The following is a 20,813-nucleotide window of genomic DNA, read 5'->3' as shown; positions in this document are numbered from 1 at the left end:
GTTTATTATTTTAACCCAACTGAGATGAAATGGTTTTCAAAAATCCTCTTTCTGAACATCAATTGAATTCCATGTCAGTGTGCCTTATGGGTCAGTTGGGTAGAATTGTGGTGAACACAGTTCATGTAGGTCGTAGTTTCACTGGACTGAGGGTTAGGGGAGCTGGCAATGAAGCTCCACGTCTTACATTTTCCTGGGTCCCATTCTTTCTCAGTCAGGGTCTGAGGGACACAGGTTTGAAAACAATGCCATCTTTGGTCTGAGGTCATCTAAACCAGAAGCAAATAGTCCCTGCAAGTCTCGACCTTGGCTCCTCTCTGCTGGGTCCATCCTCCATACAGTGAATGGTGCTGGGAAATTGTTCTGCACTTGAGGAGGCCGCCCTTTGTACTGGGCTGAGAGGCTTTTGTTAGATTCAAACTCAAGGACTGAGATGACTCTTGTCTAGTAACCAAGAGCTTGCCAGGAGCCATAAAGCAATAGGCAACTGTCATTGTCCTTGACTGTCCGATCCCTTACACAGAACTCTTGGAGGCACTGAATGTTAGCTGAACCGTTTTTTCAGGTCGCCCTGGCCATGAGAGGGAGAGAATGATGACATGAGAATGTGACTTTTTTCTTAGTCCTTTCCCTGTGGCCATCAAAGCACTTGCAGATAAAGAGACCAGAGAAGTGCTTACAGTTAGCATGAGCACCATCTTTTGCTATAAAGTTGGAGCCTGAAGGAGCAAACACCACAACGCAGAATGAACTAGAATGAAGCAGCTGCAGGCTGATGGACGGGAATAAGCACATAAATGCTGTGAGCACAGTAACACCCCAACCCTGGTGCTGTTTCTGTGGCATTGATTATCTGGGGTCAACTAACGTCCGAAAATATTACATGGAAAATTCCAGAAATAAATAATTCATATCTTTAAACTATGCAGCACTGCCTTAATCTATGCTGCTTAGGATATGAATTATCCCTTTATGCCACCAGCTGTCACTCACTGGCCTTCTTGGTTATCAGATCTGCTGTTGTGGTGCCAGTACTTTTGTTCAAGCAATCCTTATTTTGTTTGTTTATTTGCTTGCTTGTTTATTGGTTCTGGGGATTGAACCCAGGGCCTTGTACATGCTGAACAACTACTCTACCAATCAGTTGTAACTAGCCTCCCCTTCTCTCTTCTCCTCCTCCTCTTCTCTCTTTTAAGGTGGGGTTTCTCTAAGTGTCCTAGACTGTCCTTAAACTTGCCTTAGCTTCCCAAATGGTGGGCTTTTAGGAATGTGCCACTATACCCAACTCAAGTGATTCTCATTTTATACAGCTCCAAGTAGTGATGCTGGCTGTTCATTACAATGTTTCACACATTTAAGAGTATCTTAGCTGATTAGATTAGCTCAGAGAGCTTTGTCTCCAAGGCCTTTAGCACTAAGTGTTTGTTTCTCTGGGCTTAGGACTGACCTTTCTCTGCTCCTTTACTAACACCCATAGGTTGCCTCCTTCACCATGTGTATACTGGCTACCTCAAAATCCTCATCCCTTTTTTGCCTAGCCTGGAACGTGCTATACAGACTAAGCTGGTCTTAAACTTATTTCTCCTGTCTACTTCCCAACTGCTAGAATTCCAGGCTTGTACCAACATGCCCCTTGTCTCTAGTCCAGCTGTCTTTCTGGATCCCCCTTGTGGGACTGTCCACCCCCACTTCCTCTTGATACAGGCGCCTCCAGGACAAGCCATCAGTAGTGACTTGCTGCCCCACTGTTGCTGTGATTCTCTTCTGTGATTGCCTGTCAGCTGCAAAACTGGGAAATCTCCCCCCCAGGGCCCTGCGCCTTTATTACAGATGATGTCATGTCCATCAGGACAGCCTCTTTCATGGCCCTGCTCTCACTGTTCTTCACTGGGAATCCCTCCTGCTTCTCCTTCAGAATTGTGACGCGCCTGGTTCAGCCTCATGTAGCCTACCTTCATTTTAACTGAATTCTCTGCCAATGGAGGGTGAAATTCACCAACTCCATTCTGTGTCTGGAAGAGCCCCTCCTCCAGCCCTGCTTAGTCTTCTGTGAGTTTTCTGATTCAGACGGGAGCTTGTTTTTATTTAGCTCTTCAGCTAGAGCTGTTGTCTGGCTATGTGGCCACACTAGCCACAAACAGAGGACATGTGCGAACTGTACTGTCAGTCTGCCTATGTGCTTTTGGTCTCTGAACAGGTTTGAGAGGTGGTAGCATCAGGTAAAATCAGACCATGGATTTTTAGCTTTTAATAAAGACAATGCGTGCGCGCGCGCACAGACACACACACACACACACACACACACACACACACACACACACACAAATATGGCTAGATGACTAACCCAAAGAGAGGCAATCCCTAGTTGGTATTGCTGTTTTTAAATACTTCTAGGTTCCCTGAAGGGCTGAGGATGCTACCAAACCAAGGAAAGAACCCTGGTGTTCACTCTGTCCAGGAGATGGTAGAGACTGGCTTAGTATTCCTGTCTCACAGCTGTTGCACCCTGGCTGGTGACAGCCTAATACTACTGTCAGAATTTCTTCAGGGAGAAAATCTAAGGGAGTAGGGAGAGACTCCCCCCCCCCCCAATACACACACGAACATTCTTCTCAAATGAGAGCTGATGAGGAATTCTTAGATATTGTTCTTCCGCTTCTGTGAGTTAACTTCTCACTCATGCCAAGATGCCCAGAGCTGTCTCAGCAGTGTGATTTCATTTGAAACTCCAGAAATTTGCTAGAACCAAATGTAAGACTAATTCGCTTTGCCAATATCACGTTTTCATGTCTGACGTCATACTGTTTCTGAGCCATATGACCACCATCTTCCCCTCTGTTTCTGTAAGAGCCCTCCCAAAGAATCTATTTTTTCCTAAGTTTGCATCTTCTGGAACTCTAGTCGATAAGATCAATAGTCCATTCTGTAGCATGCGTGTGCGTGTGCGTGTGTGTGTGTGTGTGTGTGTGTTTACCATGTGTGTACATGTTCATTGTGCAGGCGCCTGTGCTTGTGTGTACTTACGGAGGCCAGGGGTTGATGTTGGGTGTCCTCATTTGGGTTCCACTTGTTTGGATAGGATCTCTCACTGACCCATCAGCTCAGTGATTCATCCAGACTGCCTGTCCAGCAAAGCTCAGGGATTTCCCATTCTGCCTCCTCAGTGATGGGATTAGAGGCGGGTTCCTCAGTACCTGGCTTTTTACATGTGTGCTGGGGATCCAAACTTGGGTACTCAAGTTACCATAGTGAGCACTTCAGCAATTGAGCCATCTCCTTGGCTCCTCTTGCCTTAATTTTTGATATGAACTTACCCAAACTTGAAGACGGTAAGGACATTGCTGACCTCTCACCTTTGTAGGCAGGATAATTGGTGCTGCTGCTCCCAGCTCTTTCGCCCGAGGCTGGTGCTTCTGCTCCCAGCTCTTTCGCCCGAGGCTGGTGCTTCTACTCCCAGCTCTTTCGCCCGAGGCTGGTGCTTCTGCTCATGCCTTGGACATATTTCCTAGATGGACTTTCTTTAGGAGGTAACCAGGTCGAGAGTTCTGCTTATGTTTTTGGAACTTTGTTTCATTTTGCTAAGTTCTGCAGATCAACTCCAGGGCCTTGCACATGCTTGGTAAGTGTCCTACCAATGGCCTCCGTCTCTAGCCCCTCGTGTTCTGAGATAGGGTCTTCTCTTGAAGCTCAGCCTAGCCCTAAGCTTCGTGTGTGTCCAAGCCTGGCTTCTAACCTGTGTTACTCCTGCATCAGCCTCTTAAATACTAGAACTAGAGTAGAGTGCCATTGTGCCTTGCTGGAACCCAGTTCGTACAGAACCCGGCCACCATTCTCATTGGCGTGGCTCTGCAGTAAACCCTTTGGCACAGTCATGGAATTCCAAGATGCTCACCCTACCTTGTTCAGATCAGACGTACCTACCAGCGATCCTTGCAGCAGTCTGACTCCCTCTCCAGAAAGCTCCTTTATGTGTTAGTGCCCGAGTGTAATGACTGCTGTGGGCAAGGGACTGTAGTTAGCCTTCGGGGATTAGCCAGAGGAGTGTTCGGGGCAGCACTATGAGATTATTTCATTTTAAAGTAAGGGAAATTGGGAGTGAAGGAGGCAAGACTTGCCCAGGTGAACAGCAGAGTCAGGATTGTAATTCCCTGCAAACTATTTGTTTTTACTTGACGGTTTTGGCTTTGAGTTTGATTTCTCTATGGGGCTGGAGAAAGTCCTTGTTCCCAGAGGCCGGCACAGAACAACACAGGCTCAGTGTGTGATGTCCTCGGATGCCCAGAGCAGACTTAAGAGGTAACACCCTCGAGTATGAATTCTGTGTGTGATGCATGTTTTCTTTTCCCAAAACTGGAATAGAGTTTGGAACAGCAAATATTTAATCAGAGCAAATTCCTCTTGTTAAAATCGTGTTGGTTTGTTCAGCTTGGAGGTTATTGCCTAAAAATACTCAGCACTTACTGAGGGCTAAATGTGCTAAGTCACCCACAGAGCATAAAGGAGGCTTGGTTAGGATTTGGAGCAGGGGCTGTTTGCCCACTTCTAGTTTGGATCACATTCGCAGCGCCACACACTCACCCTTGGAAGCGCCTCGGGCTGTGGCCACAGGAGAGCTGGACTGGGGTGAACAGAGGACAGCTCTATTGGGAATGGTAGCAGAAGTCTTACCTGCCAGTGTTCAGGGGGAGAACAAAAGGAAGGAAAGGGGTGGGAGCAAAGGTGAAGGATGGACTGGTGTAGTTGGAACATGTCAGTGTACATGTATAATGGTGTGTTTGGGGGTTCAGGAGGTTGTGTGCTCAAAGATGAAAAGGCAAGTTTTGTAAGCCAGCACTTGGGAGGCAAGTGGGTTGCTGGTAGTCCCAGGTTACCCTAGGCTGCGGGGTGAGATACTGTCTTTAAAAAAATGAAAAAAAAAAAAAAGGAAGGGAGAGGAAGAGGAAACAAAGGCCGACCACAGTGGGTATGCTGGGCTGGTAAGTCATTCAGGCTAGAGCAATGGTTCAGTGGTTAAAAGCTTGGCTGCTCGTGCAGAGATGGGTCAGTTCCTGGGACCCATGGCAGCTGATACCCAGTTTCATGGTTTCTGATGCCCCTTCTGTGTGCACTGCATTCATGTGACATACAGATACACATGCAAGGAAAACACCAACACACATAAACATAGTTTTAAAAATGGTATATATAAATGAAATAGTCTAATAAGTGAGGTTGTCAAGTTTCTTCTTTGTAAATATAATTTTTACTGTTTAAAGCAACATTCATTGTCACCAATACTTCATATAGAGTGACTTTCTTTGGGGCAAGTTGGAACTCTGAAAGTCATTTTGTTTCTGGGCCCCATTTATATTGATGAACTTTTCTTGTTATTCAACTGCGTACTAAAAGTTATCCAACTTACAGGAGAAATGAATCATTTTGGCTCATGGTTTCTGAGAATTTGTGGTCACTTAACTCAGTATTTCTGGGCCCGTTGTGGGAATTTGAGGTGGTGGAGAGGCTGTTCTCTGCATGGCACAGAAAGTAGGAAAAAGGAACACACAGGAAGAAGCCAGGGCATGATATAGCGCAGGAAAGGAGCTGGAAAGATTGTAAAGGGCCAGTGGTGGTGGACAACCCCAAGGAAACGAGGTTTTCCTATGCATGGGGACTGGTGCCCAGTATGAACTCAGACTGATGCAGAACTCCAGCACGGAGATGGGCAAGTGGGGACAAAGTCCCACGTCTAGCCAAGAAGCTGTTTGCTACTGATAGTTGTTGGGAGACAGAAAAATGGAGTAACACTGAGTGTATCGCCACACTCCATGGCAGGCTCAATTCTCAGGAATAACTGGCAACACAAATTGGACTTGATGTTTTTTGTGTTGTTTTGTTTGTTTGGGGGGGAAGAGATAAGAGGTAATTGACTGGGTAAGAGAAGGAGGTAAGGATCTGGGAGGAGTTAGAGGAATGGAGAGAATATGATTAAAATATGAAATTCTCAAAGATAAATAAACTAAAAAGATACAGCCTGAGATATTGCCCAGTGACCGCCTTTCTCCAGTTATGCTCCATCTCCTACTTTTCAGCTCCTCCCAAGCACACATGGTATCACGAATCCATTACGTCAGTTCTCATGAGCAGACAGTTGCTGGAGGGTCACACCTGCCCACCCAGAAGTGTGCTTCTCCGCTCTCCTAGGAGTTTCTCAGCCCGATCAAGCCGACCGTCAAGATTCACCGTCGCATCATTTTAACCTAGGCGCTCACTCATACTACAGTCCAGCTAAAATTAAATAGATAAGATCCTGTAGCAAACACTCACGTGGCTTCTCTCATGTCCTCCATTGGGTGCCTCCCATGTCTTTGTGCTCACTTTTCATCACTTCTCCGAAGTGGTAAAAGGTGTTCTCTTTGGGACGGCTCAGGCGGGTGCTCTCCAGGGCCTCGAGTTATGCTTGTGAAGAAAATCAAATTTGTGCTATCTTTGTCTCTCTGCTTGAACTTTTGTGGCTATACTTTCCTTCCATTCAGACAGCAGCACATTCAAGAAAGATTCTTCCTCTCTGCTGCTCTCTCTCGCTCTCGCTTGTGCTCTCTCTCTCTCTCTCTCTCGCTCTCTCTCTCTCTCTCTCCCCCCCCATCTCTGTCTCTGTCTCTGGGACTGGAGGGATATACCTCCTGAGTGCTGGCATTATAGCTGTACCTTACCTAATTTTTATGTTACACTTAGGGTTGAGCCCAGGGCTTCGTGCGTACTAGATGAGTACTCTACCAATTGCACCAAGTCCACAGCTCTAAATCTTAAAAAAAAAAAGTATACATAATGTGTATAGTACTACATGAGTGTGTATAGGTGTATGTATGTGTATATGTGTGTTGTATAGATGTGTATACACACATTTCTATTTGTAGGTGAGTAAAAGTTCACCACCAACTAAATCGCTGACTCCTCTGAAGGAAGGAGTGACTGTAGGCAGTTTCTCACCTCATAATATATATGTTATATAGTGTGTATTTCAAGAAGCACCCACCTATACCCTATAAATGCAATGGAAATTCTGATAATGAAAGTCACTGGAGTCCCTAAAGACTGAACAGTACTGTTACTGGGATTGTGTTTTTGAAAGGGGGGGGGGTTAATAAAATTAAGAACAAGTCTTTATACTTTAGAAATGTCTTTGATTTTATGTGTAAGGGTGTTTTGCCTGTATGTGTGTGCCTGGTGCGGTTGGAGATCAGAAGAAAGCATCAATTCTTCTGGAAGGGGGTTACAGAGCCTGTGAGCCACACCATAGGGGTGCTGGGAATTGAACTGTGGTCCTCTGGAAGAGCAGCCAATGCTCCTCACCGCCGAGCCTGCTCTCTAGCTTTAAAGTCTTTAGAGGGTATCTAGTTTTGTGTTCAGTTTCGGTTTTGTTGTGCACATAGCTATTTTTGGTTTTTGACTTAAGGCTGGACAGACACTCACAGACAGTTCCTCTCTAGCCCAGTTCTAACCGGCAACTTTTGTGTCTCCTCCTTCCTCAGATTCCTTTTTTTGAAGATTTCTGTAAAGGCATTAAAGCTGGCGACACCTGCGAAAACCTGGTGGGATATTCTGCGGTGTATCGAGTCTGCTTTGGAATGGCTTGCTTCTTCTTTGTGTTTTGCGTGCTGACCTTAAAGGTCAACAACAGCAAAGGTTGCCGGGCCTACATCCACAACGGGTGAGTCTTCTGTCCTCCCAGGGATGTTCCAGGCCCCCTCTGCTCACCAGCACTAACCGATCTTCTGGAGAACCAAAGATGGGTTGTGTGACTCTGAGAGCCCAAGAGCGATGGTGCTGTTTGTAGTGCCTGGTGCATGATAAGAAATTCAGTGTGCACAGAGAGGTGTTGTTTTTACCGCGGCCATTTCAGGTCATTTCCACCCTGTCCTGAGTGGTGTTTTGTACAATCAGAGCCGTGCCAGGTGTCTAATTATGGGAGAAGGCATTCTGCCGTCCCTTCACTACCAAGGGCAGCAGCGTGGCTGGCGTGCTACTTTGAATATCATTTAAATATATTTCCTGTTTTTCTCTTCCCAGCTTCTGGTTCTTTAAGCTTCTGCTGCTGGGGGCCATGTGCTCAGGGGCATTCTTCATTCCGGATCAGGACACCTTCCTGAACGGTACGCATGGGTATTCCGGGCACCTGCTCATTTTGTTTTTACACCTGTAAAAGTCTTCAAAAGTATGGTCTGGTGTCTTATGTTGTGAACTACTGATTCTTTCCTGAGTTAAAGACTGTTGAGGTGTTAGGGATTTCGTTCAGCGGCAGCGTGCATGTCTAGCGAATGCAGTTCCCTGGCTTTGGCTCCAGCAGCGTGTGGGAGCATTTTAACACCAGCTTTACCTGCCTCCACACCCCGTCCCCTGTTCCTCTGCTGGCTAAGGAATTGCAGTGATGAACTTATCGGCCTGGAGAGTAAAGCAGGTCTTTAGTGTTTGCTTGCAAACAGACCTGGCACATCAGATCATGCCTCTGCCATGAGGGGACCTTGTTCTCTCCAGGTACCCCATAGCCCTGGCAGCATGAAGCAGTCGTTAGCTGTGAAAACTGGACAAGGAAGGCGTTCCCCAGTCTGTTCCTAAACACAAGTTATGTAACCTTGAGTTATACTCCTTACTTCTATTTAATATGAAGCCAATAATCATAACTGAAGCAGAGCCTCTTCCTAGGAAAGGATCAGGTAAGAATGTTATGACATCTAAATTAAAGTGGATCAAACACTTCATTCAACCCAAATCGATTCACTTTTCTAACGGAGATGGCAGTTCATAGGCACCAGCCATACTTCCTTAGATGCCCTAGCTATTAGGGTTCAGCTCCATCTTTAGGGATATGTCAGTTCATAGGATTTTAGAATGGTATGTCTAAGTCTTTCTTCTAGCTATAATGCTGTTAACTAGTTTTTATTCTCCACAGAGAAACCTTTCATGTATATTTTAGCATATTGGAGATAGATATCTAGAGTGAGAGGTGACCCAAAGTCCTCAGGCCATCTCTAGCTCAGTCTTTTTATAGACAGTTTGCATCCCACATGGCATGGTTCATCTGACATTATAGTCACTTTATAGCAGAGCCCAAAGGACCCGAGCCCTTGTCCCCTCATTTCCATACTGAATAGTCAAGACTCACTGCCCACTAAGGTTTCAACTCTTGATCTTTCTAGCAATATTTCCTTTTGCTTGTGAATTAGGGACCACTGTGGACTTGGTGAACTCCTGCATCTATTGAGACAGCTGTCAGTTCAACATGAGGTTCAGCTTGGGTGCCCAGGGCCAGACTGATGTCTAAGTCTCAGCCATGCCCTTTATGCCTTGTTACTACGCTTTCTGTGGCTGTGATGAAATACCCAACAAAAGCAACTTAGAGAAGAAAGGACTCATTTGAGAGTGTGGTTCGGGGCGGGGAGTCAAGGCAGTGTCTGAAGTAGCTGGTTACAAGCAGGGAAGAAAAGGATGTATTTGAGAGTGTGGTTCAGGGTGGGGAGTCAAGGCAGTGTCTGAAGTAGCTGGTCACAAGCAGGGAACAAAAGTAGCAAATGCCTGCTCCGGTACTCAGGTTGCTTCCTCCAGTTTACACAGTCAGACTCCTCTGCCCAAGGAATGGTTCTGACAATAAGATGGACCCTCCAGTCTCAGTTAACATGGATAAACCCCTGCAGGTGCATCTAGAGGCCCATTTCCTTAGTGATTCTAGATTCTGTCAGAGACACCATCTTACCAACTCACATCTTTTATCTCCTGCTTAACAAGTGAGTATGAGATTAGTGTCAACCTTGTATGGCTGTGTGGGAATGAAATTATCAGAGGTATAATGACCTTGAATCAAAAGTTTATTTTCTTTAGAGTTCAGTGCATTCAGTGCTCACCTCCCTGCCCTTTGGGCCGTGCTCTTTTGCAGCCTGGCGCTATGTGGGAACTGTGGGGAGCTTCATCTTCATTGGCATTCAGCTCCTCCTGATTGTCGAGTTTGCACATAAATGGAACAAGAACTGGTATGTGCTTTTTCTGGGAAGCTCTCCCTCATGGAGTCAAAGAAACTGCCTTAGCTGAGAAAGGGTTACTCTGGGTTCCAGGCCATTTGGATCTCTCCGTTTTCTCTTCTCTGATGCTGTTTCCTGTCTTCTCTGCCTTCCTGTCTTGCTTGTGCCTTCTGTGACTGGCTGTGTGAATCATGTGTGACCGTCTGTATGGTTCATGTGTGATTGGCTGGGTGGATCATGTGTGACTGGCTGTGTGGATCATGTGTGACCGTCTGTGTGGGTCATGTGTGACCGTCTGTATGGTTCATGTGTGATTGGCTGTGTGGGTCATGTGTGACTGGCTGTGCGGATCATGTGTGACCGTCTGTGTGGGTCATGTGTGACTGTCTGTGTGGGTCATGTGTGACTGGCTGTGTGGTTCATGACAGTCTGGGTTTGTGGTTCATGTGTGACCGTCTGTGTGGGTCATGTGTGACTGGCTGTGTGGATCATGATAGTCTGGGTATGTGGAACATGTGCATCTGTAACTTGAATATGCTGCATCTAGGCCCCCAGTCTTACAAGGTTAAGAAGCAGAAGAAGCCACAAATCCTTTGGAGCATGAGATTCTTCTGTGAAGAATGAGATGGACTCATTCTCTTCTTTTAAAAACAAAATTGTTGTCTCCACTTTCCAAGACACACAACATTTTTTGTCTGGAAAGCTTGCTGTCCTGCTGTAGGAAGCTGTCTTGCCTGCAAAATTATAGACTCTTTAGTGCCTTGAAAACAGAGTTTGCATCCCAGGCCACGGGGGAAATTCTATTAATAGCTTTCTTTCTTGTTGGGCTACACTGAGGAAGTGGCAACCAGACACGGATTCTGTTCTCATACTGAGGTTCAGAACAGTGTGCTCCATGGCTCTGACTTGGTGTCTGTCCTGGTGTTGTTGGTGATCAACTCTGGGCTGGTGTTCACCACTGAGCTAACTTCTTTGCTTTTAAAATAATTCTCTTTTATACTCAATAAAGCCATTGCTTTATTTATGTCTGTCTGCCTCTGCAACTCAGGCTGGTTGTGAATTCATGATCCTAGGTGTATAGGAACTATGACTGCTCTCTTATAGATTTTTGTAGGCATCACTTTTTAATACTGAATTTTGACGAAACAACAACAAATACCAGTGCCACATGAGTGTGCATTTTATTGTTATGTTGAATAAGACAAAGCACACTGTCCAGATTTTCTCAGTACTTTCTGTCTTGAGCATAGTCTTCAGCTTGGACATTGTTCCTCTTATGTGTCCTAAACTTGATGATGAGATGGCGTGGCAGGTGGGGGCACATCAGTGAAGACAGTGTAGCCAGCCATTTTGCTCCTTAGTGGATGGTAGGTTAGCACAGCCCGGTAGGACCAGACTTCAGATGTCAGGGCTGGAGAGATGGCTCAGTTGTTAAGAGCACTGGCTGCTCCTCTGCAGGATCTAAGCTTGGTTCTCAGCACCCATATCAAGCAGCTCACAACTGCCTGTAACCCCAGCTCCAGGGGATCGGACTCCTTCTTCCAGAGGCACACACAGACATACATGCGCGCACGCACACACACACAAATGAAATTACATATTAAATGTTTACAGCCTAGTGATTGGTCATACACAAGTGCTTCTGGTACATTTTGATATTTTATAAAGTCTTACTTCTTCAATTACATATTTCAGTTGACTTGTGCCTTTGTAAGAGTTAGTTATTGCATGCTGTCCACATTTTGAATCACTTTTAAAATTTAGTGATTTGTACATCTTCTAGGTCACATTTTGAGGCAGTAGCGTTTTCTTACAGATGAGCTAAGGGGTTTTCTTTGGCCCTCTGTTCTTTATACAGAAGTACCCATCACCAGTTAGAAATGTGTCGTAACTGACAGTGCTGCATATACCGCCTTTATATTGGACATAATCTGCAGATCTATCACACGTGCGTGCTTTATGCAGAGTTATTAGTGTCTTGGACACCGAGTCCTGACTTGTATGTCACACAGCACATTCCCCTGGGCACGTTTGTGCTTCTGCCTCTACTTGAGTGCTTTAACTGATCCGTGGGCCAGTTCTTCTGGGACTGATGAGTAATGCCAAAGTTTAATGGGCCCTTTGGAAGAGTTTGGTCACTTTGAAAACTTTCTAGAAATTACTCAGTAGAGAGATGGTGGTTCAGCAGTTAAGAGCACTCACTGCTCTTACAAAGACACCCCCTTCCTCCCCGCTGTGTTCAGTTTCAGTTCCCATGCAGGGCAGCTTGCAGTTGCTGGGACCACCTGCACCTCTAGCTTCAGGGAACCCTACATCACATTTAGACTCCTTGGACACCGCGTACATATGGAATATATTTATACAGTTGAATACTTACACAAAAACAAATCTTTAAAAAAAAAAGACCTTTGCAGATGGTAATGTTGCTTTGAGGCTAGAATGACAACCAAACCTTTGACAGCACACCTGCAGTTGACTGTCAACCTAAAATTAATAGTAAGCTGGGGAGTTCACTAGAATTGGTTTCTTTCTTTTAACTTTTATGCCCCTTTTTATTTCTGTTTTTCTTTGATTTGAATAGACTTGATTCAGGGCTAACCCAGAAAATGTGATTGCCGGTTTTAGGGGGATGGCTTACTAGATGCCACTCTTTTCTTTCTCTTTTACTTTCTTTATAAATCTATCAAAAGAGAAGACCCCAAAAGCTACAAGGTAGACATGCCATGGACCTGCAAACCAGCTAAACACAGATCTTCTGCTCTCTCCCCCATCCTGGAATGTCACTTTGAGGAATGTTTGTTGGCATCTCCGACACCAATTTCTGTACTATAAAATGGTGTGGTTGGTTGGATTGGATGCTTAATAGTTGTGGTTTTGTTTTATGTTTTACTGTCTAGGTCATATTCCCAATTTGAAAGCTCAGCTCTATATTACAGTTGAACTAATGGAAGATACAGGTGCTGGCCAGATGGTTCAGTTGGTGGCACTAAACATCTGAGCCCATGTGTTAGAAGGAGAGAACTTCCATAAATCACCCTCTGACCTCGATACATGTGCCACGGTACATGCGTGCCACCTGCCCACATGCCCCTCCATAAACAAGTAACTGATGAAATAACAGAAGGTAGCTAGTACAGTCAGCTACCTTGCTAATGAGAGTTGATGTTAAAAACATTGAAGATTTTAAATTCCCCTTGTTAGGTTTAGTTTGAACCTGCCTCTCATTGAGCCTGGGCCCTCTTTCTGTGGTGTGCGTAGACTCTGCCAGTCAGCCGGTGTGGTACTCTTCTGGTCTCTGTCCCGGGTTTCTTTCTCCACATGCGGTCAATATCTTTAGGACAATTGTGGTCCAGACAACACTTTGGTGGGCATGGAAATGGAAAGGTGATTAGTCACAGTACTGACTGGGATGGCCTCCGGCAGGATGCCAGCAGGAGCACAGGTGAAGCTGGGACAGCAAGAGTGACAGCCTCCTTGCTAACCGTGCTGTCCTGTGCTATTTCCTTAGGGCATTCTCAGGGAGTGCGGCTCACTTCCCAGGCACTGTTCTACATGGTAGCAGTAAGGCAGGGGACAGCCCAGCCTGCTCTGCAAAGCTGATAGTGTTGTAGTGGAGAGGTAGATCCCCATCACAGAACCGCGCAGTTCTACACCATAATGGGTGCAGGAGAGTAGGCTGTCCTTTGGGAGGACCCTGCTCAGACTTAAGCTTGCTGGGCTTGTTTAAGGAACAGAGGGACATCTGTGTCTGAGGTCCAGTGGCGTGGGAAGAGTGGGGAAGATGATATCAGAGATGGCCCTGGGCCAGAACGTAGTGCCTTTGAGGCTAGTATAAAGGCTTTTTTAAAAGTTGTTTTTTACCCAGGGCATTGCACCTGCTAGGCAAGTACTTCACCACTGTGCTGCGTTTCCAGACTTACAGCCTTGGTTTAAATGAAATGCTAGGAGAGAAGAGTCTTGAAGGGAAGAGTGTAACTGAATCATTCTTAAAAAGCCAAAGATTAGAGAGGGCCGAGGGCATGCTAAGGAGACTGGTGTGGGGTGCTCCCGCACTGGGGATGGAGCCGGGTCTGACCAGGGGAGCTGGGTCTGACCAGGGTTCAGGTGTGGGTGGAGCAGCGTGGTGAGGAGAACACCTGTGGTGCTTGTGTTCTCTTTCTCCCAACGTTAAGAGTATGGTTGCCATTTTCGGAGGCTAGAGGGGAGGGAAGTGAACACAGAATCATCGTGATCTGCCAAGGTTCACGTGGGGCCTAGGTGGAAGAACTCGGGAGAGGCTCTGGCTGAACTCTTAACCTGGGCTACCAATATAACCGGAAATCCCTCACATGCTAACAGCCCAAAGACCAGAGGCGGAGCAAGCAGGGCCTGCCCCTCCCTCCTGTGCAGTGCAGTGCTCACCTTTTGGTGTGTATTTCACCTTGTCTCCTTGTCACTCGGTATATTTTTGTTCCCACCCCCCCCCATGTCTTATTCTCTCTCGTTTTCTTTGTTCATCTTTCTTATGGAGTGACTCTGAGGTCATCAGAGTGCCTGATTTAGTGTCAGGAATGTGATGGTCATTATTTCAGCCTTCCTTCCTATTTTCTCTGTCTCTGGCAGAGCTGTCTTCCAGAGCTGTGCTTCTTGAACCCTTTCCAGCTCTGTGGGGACATTAGGCAAGCTGCTTTCTCTGGAGGTTGTGGGAGTGTGAGGCTGACACCAAGAGCAGCTGAATCATGAGGTGGATGACAGTCAGTCATCCAGTCTCCCTTGCTCTGTCCTCCTTGCTTAGCTTTTATAAACGCCCTTCTCTTTGTTCTGAACAATTTCTACAGAGTTCTGTCACCACTAATCTTACTCATACCTTTATTAATATCTATAAAAACTGCAAAGTAGGTTCTTCTCTTAGTTTCTTTATGGTATATCCCAGTAAACCATCCCTTCCCTCCCCTCCCCTCCTCTTCCCTTCCTTTCCTTCTTTTGTGTGCATATGTGTGCGCATATTCATGTTTATGGGGTGAACATATGTGTGCGTGTATGTGGAAGCCAGAGGACAACATGAGTTATCATTCTTCAGATACTGTCCACCCTTTGGTCTGGAACACTCCGTGTAGACTGGACTTGTAGATGTCCAGAGAACACCAGGAATCGAGCTGTTATGAGCTACCTCCCCAGCCCCAGTACAGCTTTTCTTTCCCTGACTTAGAGATGTATTAAATTGCACATGTGAGCATTGTCTCTATGGGAGTGTGTGCATGCGAGTGCAGCTACCCCTGGAGGCTTTGGGCTCCCAGGAGCTGGAGCTACAGGAAATGGTGAGCCTGATGTGGATGCTGGGAATTGAGCCCAGAACTTCTGCAAGAGCAGTAAGTGCTTTTAACCATTGGGCCATTTCTCCAGCCCTCTTTCCCTGATTTTATTTACTGTAATATTTCCTCATGGTATTTCGGAGAGTGGTCCTGATACAGGCCCTTCTTAGTACATAGGGAAAAGAACTGGGGCTGGCTAGTCTCCTGGGAGTGGAGCTGTTTCCCCTCCAGGAGAAGGTGGCCTCAGAGGAGCTGCTGGCAGCACATGGAATGAGAGAGCGTGTAAGCTCCAGGCTCTGCACGAGAGGGAGAGGGAGAGGGAGAGCTTGAAGCCAATCCCACTTCATGCCCCAGTGCTGCTGCCACCTTCCCCAGCACTGCTAGCATTCAGCGTGGGGAGCGCCAGGGTAATGCTGGAGGATGTTCACTTTAGGTGTTGAACACACTTGGGTCAGGAGAAGAAACTCATGTTTAGAGATAGCTCTAAGCCTAAGTCAAGTCTGCGTGATTGTGAGAACTTTCTAGCTGGGGTAGAGTGCCATCGTTGCTGAAGGTGTCTTCTGATCCATGGTTCCCATGTCCCTGATGTGGCCTGATCCTGTCAGTCACTATCTGAGGGATGTTTTTATCTCTGGAGAATGGGAGCCTTCACTGACTTGATATCTCTCTCTCTCTCTCCTACCTCCCCTACCACCTTCCTGGAGAAACAGGAATGCAGGCACTGACAAGAATAAGCTGTGGTACGCCTCGCTGTCCCTGGCGACGCTCATCATGTACTCTGTCGCTGTTGGGGGCTTGGTTCTGATGGCCGTGTTTTACACACAGAAGGATGGCTGCACTGACAACAAGATCCTCCTGGGAGCGCACGGTGGCCTGTGCCTGCTAATCTCTCTGGCAGCCATCTCGCCCTGTGTCCAGAATCGTAAGCGTGGGTTTTCTTTTTTTCTTTATGTATTTTTCCTTTGTGATTTTGAACACACACAGTGGTGCCTTTTTTAAGCCCAAGTCATTCTTTAACTTCCTGTGGATGTTAAAGTCTCATCTTCATAGTCGCCATGGTTATTTGGAAGTGATGGCCAGGTTTGCTTTGTGTCCAGAAAGATCTGAACTTAAGGCAATACGTAGGAAGAGAGAGAGTGCACTATGGGGAGCCGTTCCATGGGAATGGGCTTAGTCTGTGAGAAGCAAGAGAGTTATAAATTTGGCTTGTTGTGTCCTGGTGAAATCTGAATGATGGAGCCCAGAAGGAGGTTTTTTCTGGGATTGTCTTAGGCAGGTGGCTACGAACCGAGGGCAACCTGGCTCATGAGTCAGGAATAGAAAATCTTACCTGGTTGTTTCTTGTCTCATGACCAGAGTCTACTCAAGTGAAGTCAGCAGAACTGTGTGAGCCTGGCCTTGCTCAGGCTGTTTCAGAGCCATAGAGGAGACAGAGTTGACAGCACCTTAGAAAGTGGAGGTGTGAAATCAATAAAGTACCTCTCACACCTTAACCTTGTGTGCTGAAGCTATACTGCCTTCAGAGTTACAAACGTGTACCCAGTCCGGTGTCTCTTGAGGGACTCTTACTCTATAAGTGACTAGTCTACACATGCCATTCAGATTTCTGGATAGGAAAACGAAATATGGACAATAGCTGTATAGCCCCTTTGAATCCTTTCCACGCGGTGGGTTTGAAAAGCCAGGCATGTTTGCGCATGCCTGTGATCACAGTACTTAGGAGATGGAAGCGAGATGATCAGAAATTTAAAGCCAGCCTTTACTGCATAGGGTGTTGGAGGCTAGCCTGGGCTAGGGAAACTCATCCCCTTCAAGGAAAGAGGAAGCAGCTGAGTAGTAGCAAATGATTATAACAAGACTAAGATATTATCTGTACTAAGTTTTCTACTGCATTACAGAAATTGTGGCGATTATCCTCCCAATATCTGCAACTGATCAGTAAAGAGTTCCTGAAGCAAACTATCAGTAATCTGGCTAAAAGCTCCTTTGGGCGCAGTGCTACCTTCTGAAAGAGGCAGAGCATTTTGAAATATTTTGCTTAACACATTAGTTCTAAGGATGTCTTATTCCAAAAAGCAATATTGTGAGAGCCTATTACAGTACTTCTATTGATAATTATAATTGAATAACAGTAATTTAAGAAGGAATTTTAACGAGAAGGAAGCCTGAATCCTTTCATGTTAGTAGATGGTTGGAATTTTCAGCGAGGAGAGGTCATGTGTCAGCAGATTCTGTAGTTACCCTAAATGATTCCAATACTAAGTTGTAACTTAAATATTGTAACTTTAAAAGTTCCTCTTCCAGTGAATTCCACTTCCCATAGCTTTTACTTTTTAGCCTAGACTAGGCCTTGTACTTAGTGTAGCCAAGAGTATTCTGTCGTCGTTTTGATTTGTTTTGTTTTCTCGACAGCTAAGTGATTGTGCTTCGTGGATTGTCTAATCCTCGGACACCTGTGCATGTTCTGTGAAATTTGTCTGTCTATCATGCTAAGCCAAACAGTGATGCTGATTTTCTTTTGATCTTGTGATTTATGAACTGTTATAAACTTCAGGGGGGGGGGGCTGAGAGATGGTTCAGCGGGTGACAACATTTCCTCCTAAGACTGAGAACCTGAATTTAATCCCTGAACCGACAAGGTAGAAGAAGAGAACCGACTCCTGCAAGTTGTCCTCTGACCTCCTCACGTCCACACCTGCTATGGCACTTGTGCGCCTGCGTGCCTCCATCCATCCATCCATCCATCCTTCCATCCATCCATCCATACATACATACATACATACATACAATTAAACCTCCACGGGTCTGGGCATTGTGTTGCATAGCTACAGGTTTTGAAGCATTGTTTATGGAGAGGTTGATGTTTTAAAAATAATAGTATATCAGTAGGCATATCCTTACCCAATTTTAATTTTTTTTTCTGAGACAAACACATCATTAGATTCTTTTCGCTGGTAAAGGTGGGTGTACGAGTTTAAGGAGCTTCATCGATGGGGAAAGGAACCTGTTTAAGGTCCTGTATCTTGCTGCTGGGCCTTCAAGCCTGTCTTCATCTGTGTCTTGTTCCAGGACAGCCACACTCCGGGCTGTTGCAGTCAGGGCTGATAAGCTGCTATGTCACATACCTCACTTTCTCAGCACTGACCAGCAAGCCTGAAGAGCAAGGTAAGGAACATTGTTCAGGAGTGTGTGCCGATGGTACATGTGTCTTCATTTCCCTAGAGCCTGAGCTGTCGAGGAGTCTATAAGTCAAGGAAGCAAGATCATCTAGGCTTTTTAATGAAATAAAGCCAATAACTGAAAAAACGAAATTTTTGCTCTTAAAAATTTTGGTTTTCAGTTGTGTGTGTGTGTGTGTGTGTGTGTGTGTGTGTGTTCACTCGTGCACATGTGTGTGTGTATACAAACACATGTGTGTACATATGCGCATGCATGTGTGAGTGCAGGTGCTTCAGGAGCCCAGAAGGGGACATGTGATCCCTGAAGCTAAATTTCAGGCCACTGTGAGGCACCTGGCATGGGAACAGGAGCCACCAAGCCAATAACCACTGAGCCCCTCTCTAACCCCCCAGCATCTTTGAGTCTTCCTGCTGTGCAGAAAAGACGTGACCAGAGATCAGCAGCTCACCTTTCCAGCTGTGTTTGGGCCTCCTCTGCATTCTGTTGTTCTGCTTTGTCAAGAACCACTTCATTTTATTCTGTTGTCTTTTGTTTTGTTTTGTTTTGCTTCATTTGTTTTGATTTTTTTTTAGTTATTAATTTTTCCCATGTCAGAAGGTTATTCTCTGACAGTGAGAGGGGGTGGACAAAGCGTGAAGGTGAGGGAGCCAAAAACCACAGTTTGGATCTGGATCTGTCTCTGACTGGCAGGGAAGCTCAAAGCCTGTCCTAGATGACATTCCTTTACAGAGACAACAGAACACAGAGCAAGGAGCGTGACTGTTGGGGCGCTGTTGTATGTGTGGTTTTAAGAGCTCAGTGAAAATGTTCAGATGTGTGCATGACTCAGAACAGTGGCTGACACACAGCAAGTTCTGTGGGGTGTTACCTGTTACTAGCGAAAAGTGGTTACAGGGGTTATTTTGAAAGCTTTTAAAGGTAGGTTACATAATCCTGGTGGACCTAGAACTCCCTCTGTAGACCAGGCTGGCCTCAAATCCACAGAAATCCACCTGTCTTGCCTCCTAAGTGTTGGGACCAACTTGCATGTGCCAAAAGTAAGATTATAACCTACATAAGTAGTATTATATTCTAATATAATATTATGAGCCCCCAACCTTATGAACAAAATTTTTGTATCAATTTTCTAGCTCATTATATTTTTTATCTATCACTTGTCATACATAAGTATACATAGACACATATTTACATATGCATATACAAACAGATGCATGAATGTGAATGTTTAGGTATATTTGATTTTCTATAAATCAAGTAAATTTAGTCTTAATTGGATAGAAAATAGTTGCTAAATTTAGAAAACAAATGTAATTATTTAGATGCAAGCACTTATCTGTCTTGTTTGTTTTGAGAGAAGGCCTTACTATAAAATCAAGTTGACATGGAACTCACTACATAGCTCAGGCCTGCCTTGAGCTTGCTCTTTTCCTGCCTCAGCCTCTCAAGTGCTGGAATTATAGGCACATGCCACCATACTCAGCTCAGGTCTTGTCTTCATAGTGATGGTAGGAAGTAGTAATTGGAGGTCTTATTTATAGTAAGTATAGCTTATCCTGAGTTTAATTGTACACAAAAAAGCTCAATCCTGACTGGGGTCTTAAAACTTCCTTTTCTGATTGCTTATGTATTAGTCTCTGGTTTTAACTTAATGGAGGTTTTGTTCACAATGGCTTTTGAAATAGCAAATATTTTCCCCAAACAGTAAGACACTTTTTAAATAGTAGTACCTGAATATAAATGTTAAACTTTGTTCAATCTCACAAAAATCATTTCCCCCACTGAACTCCAAAATCAAGGGTTTTAAAACCATAGCTGACACAGTTATATTTACTCTTTTGAGGTGGACTCCAGTGATAATTCCTGTTTAGAATCTGTGTTTGCAGAATGATTTATATACTTTTCTGTTTTGGGGTCTAGTTGACAATCAGATCTAGCTGGATATTTATAATTGAAGCTCAGTGTTTTAAAACAATGCCAATTGCAACTGTGAGGGATATTATAGGAGCATTTATATCCAGCCATTTATATCCAGATTTATTTCTTTAAACTTTTAGACTACCTCAGGAGGTTCCTAGGTCACAGTCTGAAAGAGGCTGTGTCCCTTGCCAACTGTAGTAACCTGTCTTCTCTGGCTTAGGAGCCCCAGTTTCAGGCACCCATGACCCTGTCTCTAAGTGGGTTGTTCACGCCAGGAGGCCTGTGCTCTGGCCCTTTCTTTAGAGCCTATGGATCCAGTTGAAAAGAAAGCATAATAATATTTTTTAATGGATCTGGCTTCACTTTTACTGTTTTCTGCTTAAAATAGGAAAAGAGTAAGGGTGACTGACTCCTGAGTCATCACATCCTTGAACAC

The 20,813-nt window shown here is 45.2% G+C and overlaps 1 protein-coding gene across 1 annotated transcript in view; it reads left to right on the top strand.

Annotated features, from left to right (window-relative positions):
- Positions 1 to 20,813, top strand: part of Serinc5 (serine incorporator 5) — a 93,854-nt gene that overhangs the window by 53,032 nt on the left and 20,009 nt on the right. Inside the window, exons 3-7 of the mRNA XM_041663391.1 lie at positions 7,509 to 7,687; positions 8,047 to 8,129; positions 9,908 to 10,001; positions 15,991 to 16,202; positions 18,350 to 18,445. Coding sequence (XP_041519325.1) covers positions 7,509 to 7,687; positions 8,047 to 8,129; positions 9,908 to 10,001; positions 15,991 to 16,202; positions 18,350 to 18,445 — 664 coding nt within the window. The remainder of the gene's footprint in view (positions 1 to 7,508; positions 7,688 to 8,046; positions 8,130 to 9,907; positions 10,002 to 15,990; positions 16,203 to 18,349; positions 18,446 to 20,813) is intronic.

This window comes from Microtus oregoni, unplaced genomic scaffold (assembly GCF_018167655.1).
Source record: "Microtus oregoni isolate MIOR12 unplaced genomic scaffold, Mior012 000014F_ref0000157, whole genome shotgun sequence".
Taxonomy (NCBI): Eukaryota; Metazoa; Chordata; class Mammalia; order Rodentia; family Cricetidae; genus Microtus; species Microtus oregoni.
Note: the sequence above shows the minus strand (reverse complement) of the source record. Positions and strands in the feature narration are given on the sequence as shown.